General features: G+C 41.5%; 1 protein-coding gene across 5 annotated transcripts in view; it reads right to left on the bottom strand.

The window, feature by feature from the left end:
- KLHL12 (kelch like family member 12) overlaps positions 1–8,389 on the bottom strand; it is a 28,349-nt gene extending 19,960 nt beyond the window's left edge. The window contains exons 1-3 of one of the 5 annotated variants that reach the window (XM_063144391.1): positions 8,303–8,389; positions 2,981–3,220; positions 621–774 (exon numbers count right to left, since the gene is read on the bottom strand). In XM_063144391.1, coding sequence (XP_063000461.1) covers positions 621–774; positions 2,981–3,163 — 337 coding nt within the window. In that variant the 5' untranslated portion in view covers positions 3,164–3,220; positions 8,303–8,389. Of the gene's footprint in view, positions 1–620; positions 775–2,864; positions 2,884–2,980; positions 3,221–8,146; positions 8,225–8,302 lie in introns of those variants that run through there. The other 4 variants (XM_063144398.1, XM_063144382.1, XM_063144404.1 and 1 more) reach the window with 4 other exon arrangements.
- Positions 8,390–14,715: the final 6,326 nt, after the last annotated feature.

Below are 14,715 nucleotides of genomic sequence, written 5' to 3'. Positions count from 1 at the left end.
ATCCTTCTCGTTTGTAGTGTTGCTGAGCCAAGTATCCCCCATCTTGTAACTGTGCATTTGGTTTCTATTTCCTAAATGTAGAACTTGGCATTTATCCCTATTAAATGTCATTCTGTTGTTTTCAGCCCAGCACTCCAGCCTATCAAGATCACTTTGAAGTTTGTTTCTGTCTCCCAGGGTATTAGCTATCCCACCCAATTTTGTGTCATCTGCAAATTTGATAAGCGTTCCCTGCACCTCCTCGTCCAAATCATTAATAAAAATGTTGAAGAGCACTGGGCCCAGGACTGAGCCCTGAGGTACCCCACTTGTTGCCTCTCCCCAGCCATGAGGATCTGCAATGAGAATTTCCTTCATATCTCCTGTGTTGTGGAAGTCACTCAATTGAAAAGGGTCACCTAATCCAAAATGTTTAGTTCATATGTGCTTTTAGGTAAGGTTTTGTATTGGAAACAGCTAGTTTGGTGTTTTATTATTGTGCTATAAAGGTTCTGTTCATCACTATACATATATACACACACACACATAGTGTATATATAAACACAAATAAAATAATGGGCAACATGGCTCAAGGACTTCAAAAAGATCTCCATCCCTGATCCACACAGTTTTGCCATTACCTTTCAGCTGAAGCAGACAGGCTGCTGGGAGCAACTCTTGAACATTTTCCACTGTCACATGAACAGTCTCTGTGTATACGAAGTCCAGTAATATTTCCATAGTTGAAGCTGTTAGCCCTTGAATATCAACATAAGGCTTATCCTTCTCTGAAAGCTGCAAATTACAAAAGAGAAAAGCGATGTTTTATTTTTCTGGTTGGTATATTAATGGCCTTTACTGGGTTCTGAAGTCAAACCTGAAAGCCCAACTGTAAGTTGTTTATTCAATCTTCTCAGAGAACTTTATATTATGGGGTGGTCTACAAATGTCATAAATACATTTAGACTATAAATTTAGAGAGGGAAAATATATTTCAGCAAATGGTATGTATAACAAATACCAAATAGAGTTTCTTGATGCACATATATAAAAGTTTGAAAGAACGGAGCAAAGACTTCGATAAAATGTTTTCAAATCTGCTTAGGAAATGAGCATATTCATTCACCGTACCCAATTAAGATTCACCTCCGTTTTATATCCAATCCACGCCAAAGTCATTATTGTACTTAATTCAGGGTAATAATAAATAATAATAATAATAATAATTCATTTGTTAACCACCTCTCCCTCTGGATCGAGGCGGGGTACAACACAAATGATAAATTCACATAGCTTTGCAAATAAGAGGGCAATCCTATGTCCCCTAGAAATTGGATATTTCGGTTTCCTGGTTCAAGCCAAGAAGCCATGCTTCCCACCCCTCCCACTCTCTCTCGCAGCCAGCATGGCAAGAACCGTGATAGCTGATGCTACGAGCTTCCAAATGCAAGCTCGTAGGGGGTGAAAGGGCCCTGTTCCCTGGGGTGGGGAGGGAGACTAGGGACATGGGGCTATGAGGTATCCCCAACCGTCTCCAGCCTCCATCCCTCCCACTCCTTGAAGTCTCTGCTAAATGGTCAAAATCAACCATTTAGCTAAAATGTAGAGCATTGGTTACTTGTAAGCCTTGTGGCTATCTTGTGGTTATCCAGGAAAGCGGATTTGTATATAACATGGAAGTTTTTAGAAAAATGCAATTTAACTTTGCTTTTTTCCAGCTGTTAACAGGCAGTTTTATTTCTTTATTCATTTCAGTCTTTTTATTTTTTCATCAAAGCTTTTTTTCTAAAGGTCTCATGGTTGTGAGTTGTGAACAAAGGATAAGAATGTTTTTTTTTGCTTTACAAAGCACTGCACGTACAGGGGATTGTATCCAACGTTAGTTTAATTTAAGTCCCATTCATTTCAACGAGACTAAGGATACAGCCAAGTATATGTAAATAATTTCAAATGCTATGGGTTAGTATAACAATATCAGATAAGAATGTAAGCAGGAAGTATCTGTTTCAAATTAAGCATTGCAGAAGAGACTAAATAATTAATGGATTAATAATGTGTGGAATCTGTGATTAGTCGACTGTATTATGTGTAAAATGTATCATGTTACAAAAAGGGTATAGCAATGTGCAAAAGAGAAGAACTGTGTAAGTTCCCTTCTTTTGCACTTAGGCTGTTCAGCATTTGTGTGCAAGCCAAGACAGATAGAAGTCAGACACCGGGGCAGCTAAATGAGAGGCTCTGCCAAAGCTTCTACTGCCGTTCACATAGGAGGGAGGCGGCTAAGAAGGCACAGTTTGTGTGGTATTGAGTCAGTGGGCAGGGCCAATGTTGCTCGCAGTGCAAAATATAGCCCCTTTAAAAAAAATAGTTGTCCACAAGGCTTAATATTTGAATTTCACAATAACCAAGATATGTGTTGAAAAACAAACAAATAAATAAATAAAATGTCGAGACAAAAAAGTTACAATTACCTATAATGTCTTAATCACAATTTTACTAGACTAATCCCAAGGAGTTGGAGGCTGCATAGTAACTTAAAATATAAAATTTCAGAATGTGAATTAAAGTTACTATGCAATCTCCAACTTCTTGCTAGACAAGTCTAGCAAAAGCATGAATAAGATGTTATAGGTCATGCTAACTTTTGCCCCAATATTTTATTTATACATTTTTTGTGGATAGTTCATTTCACTATTTGGCAGATTTCATTTCTTGTATACAAATAATTTCATATGCATTTTTACAGCCAAATCCTATGCACATTTACCCAGAAGCAAGTCCCATGGCCTTACTCCTAAGTAAGTAGATGCAGAATTGCAGCCGTGCAGTACAATCCTAGACATATCTACTCAGAAGTAAGCCCCACTGAGTTCAACATGACTTACCTCCAGGAATGTATGTACAGGATTGCAGCCTTGCTGTCATTTTTGCACTGTTGAAGCTGTATTATAGGGAACTTTCTTACTTGAATGAATAAAAAAATACTGTGCATCTTGCCTACCTCGCTGGTGAACATAGCACAGAAATAGTCACTGCAAGCAGCTAACACAATACGATGGGCTGGAAAATCTTTCTGCTCCACACGTAGGGTCACGTCACAAAGCGTGTTACTTTTTCGCAGAGAATTCATTGCATTGAGGATGGATTTGGCATGAGAATTAGTCATTATATCTTTAGGAGCCATAGTGAGTTACTTCAACGAACAAGAGTGCTGAGATGGCAGGTTCAGAGTATGTGTAACCTGTGAAGAGAAGAATGTGCTTCACTGATGGCATCTAATGGACATATAGCCAAGTTTGACAAAGATAAAAGGTGGAGAATGAGGAATTGTTCTCTTCTGTAGTTCTCTCACCTATACTATTTATTTATTACATTTATATACCGCCCAATTGGCAGATACCCTCAGAGTACATTATAATAAAAACACAAAACAATAAATTTAACAATCAAATGCCAAAATATTAAAATATTAAAGAGCAAGCAGTAAAGTTAATAACCAGAGCAACAGTTTAAAGATTAAACACATGCTGGAAGAGGAAGGTCTTAACCTGGCATCAGAATGTATCCAGTGACGATGTCAGGCAGATCTCCATAGGAAATGTATTTCATAGATGGTGGGAAGGGGTGTGTGTGGCATTCCTGCTTTCTCCTAGTGAGAATTCCCTTTCTCACCCCAGCAGGAACCACCCTCCCTCACACACACTGGGTTTCGCTGCCACCAGGACCTTTAAGGCTCAGGCCCAGGGTGGATAAAAATCAAAGATTCTTTAAAAAAAATAAATTTAAAAAATGGATTTTTTTATTTAAATTGGATTTTTTTTAATAAAATGCTTTTTGAGGAAAACTCTATAGTTTTCTATTTAAGATACATTATAGTCCAAAGGTTATTCATCATGAAATAAGGATTAGTTTTTAATTATGTAGCATGAGGCTGTTTAATTTTTTTGGTAAATGAATTCCATTAATCCATTCACAATGTCATGCTCTTCCAGAGGTTTCTGTAAGATTATTTTTCTCCTTCCAATAAAGTACAGAAGAAAAGTTGTCCAAATATGAGTGATTAACCCATTAAACTGGAGATAGATAATTATGAAATTATTGCGAGGTGAACTATCTATGATGTGTTTCTAATATTATAACCAAATCAGTATTTTTTTGATATAACTGTAAAACTAATCTGAAAAGTTGCTATTCTAAAAATGAATCCTTCATCTGGTTGTCAATATTAAGATTATACCAGCAAGAATGAGTTTTTGGTAACTCTTGAGTTGTGTAAAATGTAGTGAGGAAGAGTGCACTTTTTCGGGGGTGGTGGTGGTGGTCACATGATTAAATCAAGACTTTCTGAGTATTGATTTAAATCATATCCACCCTGCTCAGGCCTAACCCTTTTTATTCTATAACCTTGTACTATTCCCTTTATTACCACTGCATTACGTAGCCAAGAGCATAAGGTGTGGTATTTTAGAAACAAAACAAGTTTTATTAATTACAGCAATAAGTTCCTGAATAATAAACAAGTAACTCTTAATGGCTTTCACAGAATCATAGAATAGCAGAGTTGGAAGGGGCCTACAAGGCCATCAAGTCCAACCCCCTGCTCAATGCAGGAATCCACCCTAAAGCATCCCTGACAGATGGTTGTCCAGCTGCCTCTTGAAGGCCTCTAGTGTGGGAGAGCCCACAAACTCACTAGGCAACTGATTCCATTGTCATACTGCTCTAACAGTCAGGAAGTTTTTCCTGATGTCCAGCTGGAATTTGGCTTCCTTTAACTTGAGCCCGTTATTCCGTGTCCTGCACTCTGGGAGGATCGAGAAAGATCCTGGCCCTCCTCTGTGTGACATCCTTTTAACTATTTGAAGAGTGCTATCATGTCTCCCCTCAATCTTCACTTCTCCAAGCTAAACATGCCCAGTTGTTTCAGTCTCTCTTCATAGGGCTTTGTTTCCAGACCCCTGATCATCCTGGTTGCCCTCCTCTGAACACGCTTTATTAATATATACTTCCTCATACGCAATACTCAAGATCACACTTCCCCCAAAATCCCTGCACTATCACCACAGACCGCTCTCTCTCTCTGTTCTCAATCCTAAAGTCCGATCCCTGTCTCATCACAAATCCTATCTACCGTATTTCTTCAATTGTAAGATGCCATCAATTTAAGACGCACACTAATTTCAGTACCACCAACAGAAAAAAACCCCTAAGACACACCCGCGATTCTAAGACGCACCCCATTTTTAGAGATGTTTATATGGGGAAAAAAGTGCGTCTTAGAATCGAAGAAATAGGGTAACTCACACAGCACAGCACAGTTTATATAGCACACACACTTCACCCCTTCACTTCCTCAGCGAATTCTCACACATATGCAAATCCATCATTCTTCCAGTCACTCACCCCATTCTCACACTAGAGATACTCACCATAAATACAGAGATATAATAGGAATACATAACTATAACCACAAGTGCATTATATATGGATGCGTAACATCATGGGGCCACTACAGAGAAAGCTCGTTCCCTGATAGCTACCCATTGCACCATTGTGGGTTACAGCAGAAGACGTGGCCCACCTTGCCTCTTTTCTAATTGCCTCAGCCAGGTTTATGGACTGTTCTACTCAGCCGCATTCCAATTACCAGTTCTATCTAATAGAGCAGTTGTACTTCAGGAAAAAAATATTTTAATTAAAAATTCTCACAACATACCACTACACATTTATACACTATCAAATGTGTGGTAGGTGAACATCAAAGCAATACAAGACTACAATGTAAGGTAGTCGAGGAAAGATCAGGTGCAAGGACAAGGCATGATAGACTTGGAGCAATGCCGGTTCAGGAAAATAAAGTAGTGAACATTTACACTCAGTGTGGCTAACAACCATACTTTCCCACTGTATTTAACTCTCCCTGATATAAATTACTTCAATTTAATTCAGAAGTTGTAATAGTGACAAATATATATTGTAAGAATGGATGTGCTTGACACAGAGCAAGGAAAAGGGTAGGTATCTTCTCGCTTGAGAAACACCCAACATTCCCAAGCCATTATGCACAGGACTGCACTCTAAGGCTACAATCCTATGGCTCTTGGAGTTCCAGAAGCCATAGGATAGGTTGGATTCCCCACTTCAAGGTTGGAGACAGAGTTCCAACATTGGTGGGGGAGATCTGATCTCAAATTTCCCTTCCTTTACCCTGCAGAAAGATCTGTAGGTCTTACCTTCCCAAGGTCAAAGCTGGGAGTGCGAGATGAGCAGAGCAAGGGAAGCGCTGGATATGCAATATCAAAACCCTTCCCAACGCCCCCACCATGCCCCAAATGTGAGGTTACATTTAGAGCAGCCTAAGAGTTGATCCAAATGTTTTCCTCCCATTGGTCACAATGAGTGGGAAATAGGTTTAATAAAAACAAAAGGAGGAAAAAATGACAAAAAAGTGCCAGGGCTTTGGAAATGTTGGAATGCTCAAATTCCAATAGGATCACTCTGCCTGTCAGTTTATTGCTGCAGCAAGATTTGAACTGGGGACTTCATGACATACAGTTCAAACTTTTAGCCACTATATTACAAATCAAATTTGGAACGTGGGAGAAGGAAGCATTTCTCCACCTGAAACCATCCCATCATATTTACAACTATGTCTTTACAACTATTCTTGGATTTCATGCCAAACTACCCCGTTCTAGTTAACACATCCAAACCAAGAGGTAAGTTAAATTAGAAGACAACCTGCAGTCTAAATAAGTTGATGAATCTCCTACCAGACTGTGCATAATAACAGATACTTCTAGAACTAAACGCACAAAACCCCACAAATATGAACTTGGAGCCCACAGGACTGCATCACATTTTTTAAAAACATGGTTTCTATAATGAAAGCCTCTGCCCTTGTTTTATAAAGGAAGCTTATAAACCATTAAGAAAATACTACAGCAGATGCCTAATAGCCAGGCCTTATGAATGATTCACTAAGTTTGATGGGGTTGGCTCCAAAGCAAGGGAGCATATTGTTGACTGGTTGACTCAGAATCTAGCAGTTTAATTCCCCCCTATTCTCATTACTGTGCATACTTCATTTACAGAATTCAACAAACAAGATTAAGGCCAGTCCTCCTAGTTATCTTTAGCTTATCAGTATTTAAGCAGACAGGCCTTATTATACACACTTGTATGGAGTTTGGTTACAATTCCCGTAAGCAGTGGCTTCGAAACAGAAGCATTTGCAAACAAGCAATGTATAAGATTATACCTGCACCACAAATTTTAACTTCATAGAATCATAGAATAGCAGAGTTGGAAGGGGCCTACAAGGCCATCGAGTCCAACCCCCTGCTCAATGCAGGAATCCATCCTAAAGCATCCCTGACAGATGCTTGTCCAGCTGCCTCATTTAAAGCAATTAAATTATCACAATTCCTCCTCCCCCTGGCATCCTAGGAATTGTAGCTTTCTGAGGGTGTTTGCAAGTTGCCTTCAGAGTTACTTCCCTCTACTTCCATTATCCATATCTAAGCAGCCCGATTCAATTGTGTAGTGAAGACTGCGGTGCATGTGTGTGTATATGTACCCCCACTGCAACATCTTGCTTTGTTAGCCATTTTCTATCCTACATTTGCCTTCAAACGTGTGAGCAAAGAAAATCCATTTCGGAGCTAATTCTCTTCACTGATGCAAATGGTTGTGTTAACTAATGGGTCTCCTTGCCTCGTGCAGGCTGACTCCAATGTGGGAATAAGGGACATAATCTCTCAGAGCTGAACTGTTCAATTGAGCTACTCCACTCACAGAACTATAACTCCTGGGGTACTCCCTAAACGGAATGCACGTATCCATACATGCACACACACAGGCTCAGGCAAGGAGCCCCACGAGTTAAGACACAACCACCTATATCAGCGAGCAGAATGAGTCATCAGCCTAAGTAACGTTACCAGTCCGGACACCTACTTCCCCAGTGGGGCAAGACCTTTCATTTTCAACATGGGCATCTGGAGTTTCAGCTATACGGTAGTGTAAATGGGAGCTGTGACTGTGGCTCGGAGCGGCCAGCTTCCGACTGCGAAAGAAACTCCTCTTGGGTGAGGAGAGGAGAGGGGTGGGTGGCGCAAGGAAGAAGAGGGAACTCCCCGATCCCGTTTCTTACGGCTTCATTTACCTCCAGGCTCCTCCTCTGGGCCAGTGGACACCTGGAGGCATACAGCGAGACGGAGGGCCCACGGGGGCGGCTCGGGGGCTCTATTTTCTGCTTAGCCGCCACGCGGCAGGCGGGGCAACATACCGGTCCCCAGCGAGCTCCTCTAGCCAAACTCACCGTCGCCGCACCCTCCCCGTGAGGGGAGAGATTCCCGGCTCCTCAGGCCCACACGACTCTTTCCTCCTTCGCATCAGGCGCACGTCGATGACGTCACAAGAGACGCCGATCCCTAGACTTCAGAAAACCGTTTCTTAGCTTAACCCATGTAAAAAACCGCCGCAGGCCGAGAGGAGGCCTGAGGGATGCGTAACCGATGGATTCCGCTCCGTCTTGGTTGCTAAGCTACGGGCGGGAGCGCTTGTTGCCAGCATTCGAAGCCTCCGTTCCAATCATAGATTTCACAATACAGAGTGGGCGTTTCCTATTTTCCTCTCCGTTTTCTTTTGTTGCTTCAGTTTTCTATAGAGACAGGAACATTTAGAAAACCCTCGCCTGGAAATGGAACTTTCCGTTGTTGTCACACTAAAAATAGTATTCTTTAGCTCAGTTCAGACCGTGGGAGAGATCTGGTGGAGAAGGGTTGTTTTACTCCGAGTGGGGTCAGATGTATGTATGCATGTTATGACTCTATAATTCTCTGTAAGTAGATCTAGAGTGTGAGTGGTATGAGTGACAGAACGTATGGTGTATTTGCATATGGGAGATGATTGGCTGAATGAGTGGGGGGGCAGGTGAAACGTGTGTGGTATATAAACAAGGAGCAGCGCCTGTGGAGTTTAGATAAGGAAGGGGTTTAAGAGAACGTATTGGGTTCCTAGGAGACTTAAGTGGGTTTGAAGTGCTTAATGACTGTAACTCAGTTATTTATGTGCAGGAGGAGAACAAAGTGGTGGTTATCTACAGTTTAACACCTTAATTCTGTAAATATTTTTTCTCTTCAAAATCCTATGGTTTGTTGCTACTAAAGGATAAAATAATAGTATATCTCAAAATAAAAAGCCAATGTATCCTCACATCTTGAGAAGTAAAGGTGTTGAACGTGAGGTAAAGATCCTGGTGGTTGTATTTTGGGGTGGGGAGGTGTTGCTGCTGTGGAAAAGTCCTTGTAGAAAAATTACTCACACTGGTAAATAGGCAGGAACACCACACTCCACCAATCTGGGAGATGGAGTGCCCCTCTCCCCCTGCAGAACAAAGTGTAAAAACAGTAAGTAAAATCTCTGCATGCTTAAGTGGAAGTAAGTCCCAGTGAGTTCATTGGGCTTACTTGTAAATGATGTGTGGAACTATCACTGCCATACAATTCCAGCTTAAAAAAAAATTCAAACAATTCATTCCTTTTATTAATTTTCATTGATTTATTAATTTTCTTTGAGTCTATTTAAGGGGAGTGCTTTTGCTCAATCTGTTATATTTTTTATTTGCTTGAATGTGGTATGTGAGCAATATACCTGCCTAACTCCCAATTGGATTGTTTATGCAGTTAAGCAAGAAATCCTCTTCTAGGATGCAGTTTGTTCAACCCATATTGTTTATGATGAACTGATTATAACTGAGGAAGGAGGGGAAATATATTGCAACATTCCCCCCCACCCCGTTTAGTCTGTTTTCAAAGTTGAGAAGTTCGTTAGCCCAAGTTTTCTTTCTAAAGGAGGCATAAGAAATTGTCCTTCCTCTTATGCCTAGAGAATGTTCCAGAGTAGTGCTCTGCTGACTTCCAGTTCCAGCTGATCATACATATGCAGCTTTGTTGACTTTATGAGGCTGGCAGTATCCCTTAAAGTAGAGTTATTATTCGTTTGTTAACTAGACTTGTGTTTGGCTCTCTTTAGGTCAGTAGCGAGGCAGTGCTTGGTCTGAAGTTATGATGGACCTGATGGCAGCATTAGTGAGAATCCTGCTCAGATTGGCAAGAGAAGGAAATATTTGTGAACCGCCCAGAGAGCTCCGGCTATTGGGTGGTATAGAAATGTAATAATAAATAAATAAATAAATATCTATGCTCTTTGATTGTTGGGTGTATAAGCCTCCAAATGTCCTCCAAGTTCCATGTCACCTATGCAAGAATGTAATAGTGAGATTTTTGTCCAACAATGTGTTTAGTACTTCGTTTATCTCCCCTTCATGTAAAAAAGGGTTAAATCTAGTATCACATAAGTGGACTCATGCAAAGGGATTTCCCCTGCTCGTCTCTCCCCTGCAACCCCATGTGTGTGTCCCCCTCCCCCCATCTGCTCCTGAGACCTGGGGAAGGAAAATTAGCTCTACCAGCAGTTTCCATTTGACTGGTGGGTGGATGGCATTGGATTTAACTCAATCTTAGCATGTTTATGAATATTTAGTACTTTTAAATCTAGGGTCATCCTGACTGGGTGTAGCAGCAGCTACATTCATAAGTACATATGGTGTGAGTTCTATAAAAAGAATCATACACAAAGCAGGAGGGTCTAGTTTTCAGTTAAGAGTTGATATACTGAGGTATTTATGACAGACAAATCCCTATTATGTCCCAGAGTCACTTTTGTTACAGTATTGCCAGTCCAGTGTTTCTAGAGCTTATCTACACCTACTATCAACACGTGTGTTACCTGAATACACTCTGTGCCTTTTTCTTCTTTAAGAATTGAAGTAATTGTTTTCTTTTTCAAGGTGTTACCTGGCCTTTAACATTCCAGGATACTAAAGGGCAGTCATATGAGCTTCATGGATGTTTGGGAGTCCATTACATGACGCCATCAACCTCCAGGATGTCTCTTGCACCCTCCCCTGGAAATCATGCTAAAAACCCAGAAATAATACGGTATCTAAAATAACTGCAGGAATACTTCCACCACTAGAAGGTGCTGCTTCATTGAGCTTTATGAAACATTGGCCAGCGGGGAAGGTTTCAATTACAAATCATGTGGTCACATCTGAAGGAGCCCATAGTGAACATGGAAAGGCCCAAGAAAAAAACCATGGTGAGAGGGTGTTTTTTCCTCCTTAGAGATGCTCTAGGTGGGCTATTAGACATTTGTAAAGTCCAGTATCATTACTAAACAGGAAACCTTTTTCCCCAGTAGATGGCAGGCTTATCCTAGTGTTTGAAGTTTTGATATATAGAGGTAAAATATTTCTATGATTGACTGGGGGTGCTTCTGGTCAGGTCTTTTATTGTGCAAAAACCCTGACTAATTCACAGAATTTTATGGGAGGTCCAGATGACATCATCTTCCATTTTTAACCCTCCTGTGTTTCCCACAGCATCTTCTGCCTTTTTTCTTACCACAGAAAATCTTTTAAGGAAGGAAAGGGTTCCTGGATTGTTGGGAAACTGGATGCAAACTGGAAGTGCTGAGCAGGCGGCACCTTGCTCGCTCACTCTTGCCTGGCTCCAACAACCCATCCTTTAAACAACTCATGAGTTGTCATCATGTGCAAACTAGGCCTTTTTATGTCACAGTTTTGCTGCTGTCTGATGATGTTCTACCTCCATGTAGCTTGATGACATTGCAGAATCCTGTGCACAGGCCACTGTGACCCTCATAACAAGAACCTTATCTCAGCACCTAATGCTATTTAATTTCTGACATGTAACCAATTTTGGCAGGATTCCATTCCTGAGATGACATGAGCTAGCCAGGAATCAGAGCTATTGTGAAAAATGACAGTATTTCAGAAATGGAGAATATTTAGATTGGTTTCACATCATTACAAGTTTATTCAGCATTCTTCTATATAGGGGTGCATAATCTTTTCAGCTCTATGACACCATATCTGGTGTCAGCTGGGGCTGCCCCTGTTCACATGTACACATATAAACACACACACTTCCTCCCCCTCCACACCTTAGCATAAAATTCAGGGTTTCAGGCAGGAGATTTTCCTGCCCTACCTGCAGATGCCATGGAGGGAACCTGGGATGTTCTGAAGACAAGGCAGGTGATCTCAACAGAAATTAAAGTTTAAGCACTGCCATAGGGAAGTGTTAAATTGACCCCCATAACCAACACAATCACCTAAATGACTTGAAAGGACTTAGATGTTTCATGGTTATGATGCAGCTGACTTCCTATTGCTACTTTCCTTTGTTATTGATGCATCATGAGAGTATATCTGTTTATACTCCTAGACTGTACTGGCACTTTGATAGTGAAATCTTGCTTTGTCTTCATGGTTGTTATTCTGTTTCTTAAACTAAAAGTTCAATTGGAAACTGGAGTTGACTAAGTTCTTTGATTGGTCAAGGCTACAGTTTTCACATAAACTGTTTTCACAAGGCCACATAATGAGAAGACAGGATACCCTGGAGAAGAGGCTGATGCTAGGGAAAGTGGAAGGCAAAAGGAAGAGGGGCCGACCAAGGGCAAGATGGATGGATGATATTCTGGAGGGGACAGACTTGACCTTGGGGGAGCTAGGGGTGGCGACAGCCGACAGAAAGCTCTGGCGTGGGCTGGTCCATGAAGTCACGAAGAGTCGGAAGTGACTGAACGAATAAACAACAACAAACAGTTTTCATGGAGATTAAAGGAAGCCCTATAAAAAGGCCTCTCTCTCTCTAAGTGTAAAAGCAAGTCTGAACAGCACCAGTGCAAGCTCTTCTGCCACCTGAAGTAGGAGAGCATATGTAAGTTCCTTCCCCCGCTATGTCCTCCTCACTGCGTCCTGCCTTTGTCACCACTGCCAGTGCTCTCTGAAGAACCGTGTTGGCTGTAAAAAGTGGTACAATTGATCTCCTAGGACACTCCTCCCACAATGGCTGACTCTGTGGAAGATCGTCTCAGAGCCAGGTATCTGGCTGGATCTTTGAAGAGCGATGTCATCTGTTTCCTCTGGCTTGGGTCGCTGAGTGGGTGGCTGTTCCAGAGAGCCCTGGCAGTCTCTCCTGCAGCTGCAAATGCTGCAGAGGGTAAGCAACTGGCAGGGTTCCCCAGAACATCTGCTGGGGACTATGGTGGGCCCTCCTCATATGGGTGGAGTGGGGGAGTGGCACAATTAACTGCTCTTCCTGCTCTGCTGCCTGAAACAGGGGCTTCACCTGGTTCTGACTCTGAATTATTGTCCACATGGATTATTAACATGAATAGCAGTACTACTACTCCAGAATAGGCAACAAAGGATAGCTGACAGCCTGAATGAAGACTTTACACACTTTTGCATTTCAAAGTACTTTGGCCACCCTAACATTAGACACGCTGTGAATGTCCCCTTCAAGATGATCAACATTGTTTTTGTCCAAAGCTTAGATTGTGTGCCAGATGCTCTAAGTGTGATACCTTCAGGCCAACACTTAGGGGTTGTCCCATTTGAGATATCCCAGAATCAAATCAAGCCTGTGTCATGTACTTTAATACATTATTTAATACATTTCTGTGTCATGTACTTTAATACATTATGCCCCCATGTCAATTATAGTCTTTGTGGCCATCCCACATTCTACACCCCCACCATTGGCAGATTGTCCCCTATGAGATGCTCTAGCATCTTTGGTTTTGCATGGGTCATACAATGATTGCTGAAATACCTATGAATAAGGAACAGGAAGTTTTACTGCAAAGAAGCTATAGAATAGTCTACATCTGGGGTCTAACATGGAGCCTGCAGACACTTCTCTTAGTATCTGCCAGGCTCCCTACTTCTCTTGGTTTTTAATTTTATTTAATTTTTAAAATCCTTTTTTTAACTGAGTGGTTGACATGCTGCAAAGTGAAAAGCTGCTCTCTAGCACTATCTTTATTTGGGTTCCAAAGAGTAGTTTTGTCTTTTGAAGCTCAGACCCCAATTCTGCTTTGTACTTACGATTCTTGGGTATGTTATTTTTCTTTTAATCTTACCATTTACCTTCTGGGAGATGAGTGTTTTGTGACTGTCCATGCCCACCATGGCAGCCATTTTATGAATAGGCAAGCCCCCACCACCACCACACACACACCATGGCAGCAATTCTGTCATTCCTCCCACACCCTTAGTCAATCATAATAAAATTGTAATATTGTTCTTTGTTCCTTTGCCATTCTAGTCTCTGGTTCCTCTGGTCACATTCTCCTTTGACAACCCAAAAATGAATTACATGTTGCAATTAGGCCATCTGGAAGAGAATTGTCTACTGGTAGCAAAGTTGTATGATTTGGAGGCAAGGCTTATTTTTGTGTTGTAAAGTCCACAATTCCTTTGTCATGGGTCTATTGGCAGTGTCTAGTATGGGGGCATTACTCCTGAGAACATGCACAAAACTGAAGCATAGATTTAGAGACAATGCTCTCATAGGACTGGTCTCCCAGTGTTTATATTTGTATGGGCGATATGGGTAATCCAGGACTTATTTTGGGTGCAACCCTATAATCCTTCGGTTCTGAAAAAAAAGTTGAAATGGGTGGATGATAGAGCAACGAGAGTGGGATTGGAGCAGTGAAAGTCCGCTTGACCGACTTGGCGTGCTGGAGGAGAACTGCCCTTGCCCTCCTCTTTCGTCAGCAAGACCGCCCTTCAGTGCACATGCCCCCAAGAAGAAATGTTCTGTGACATAGCACTATGACAGCAATACACGG

The sequence above is a fragment of the Elgaria multicarinata genome, chromosome 1 (assembly GCF_023053635.1).
Source record: "Elgaria multicarinata webbii isolate HBS135686 ecotype San Diego chromosome 1, rElgMul1.1.pri, whole genome shotgun sequence".
NCBI lineage: Eukaryota > Metazoa > Chordata > Lepidosauria > Squamata > Anguidae > Elgaria > Elgaria multicarinata.
The sequence above is the reverse complement of the archived record's forward strand: the minus strand, read 5'-3'. Positions and strand labels throughout refer to the sequence as shown.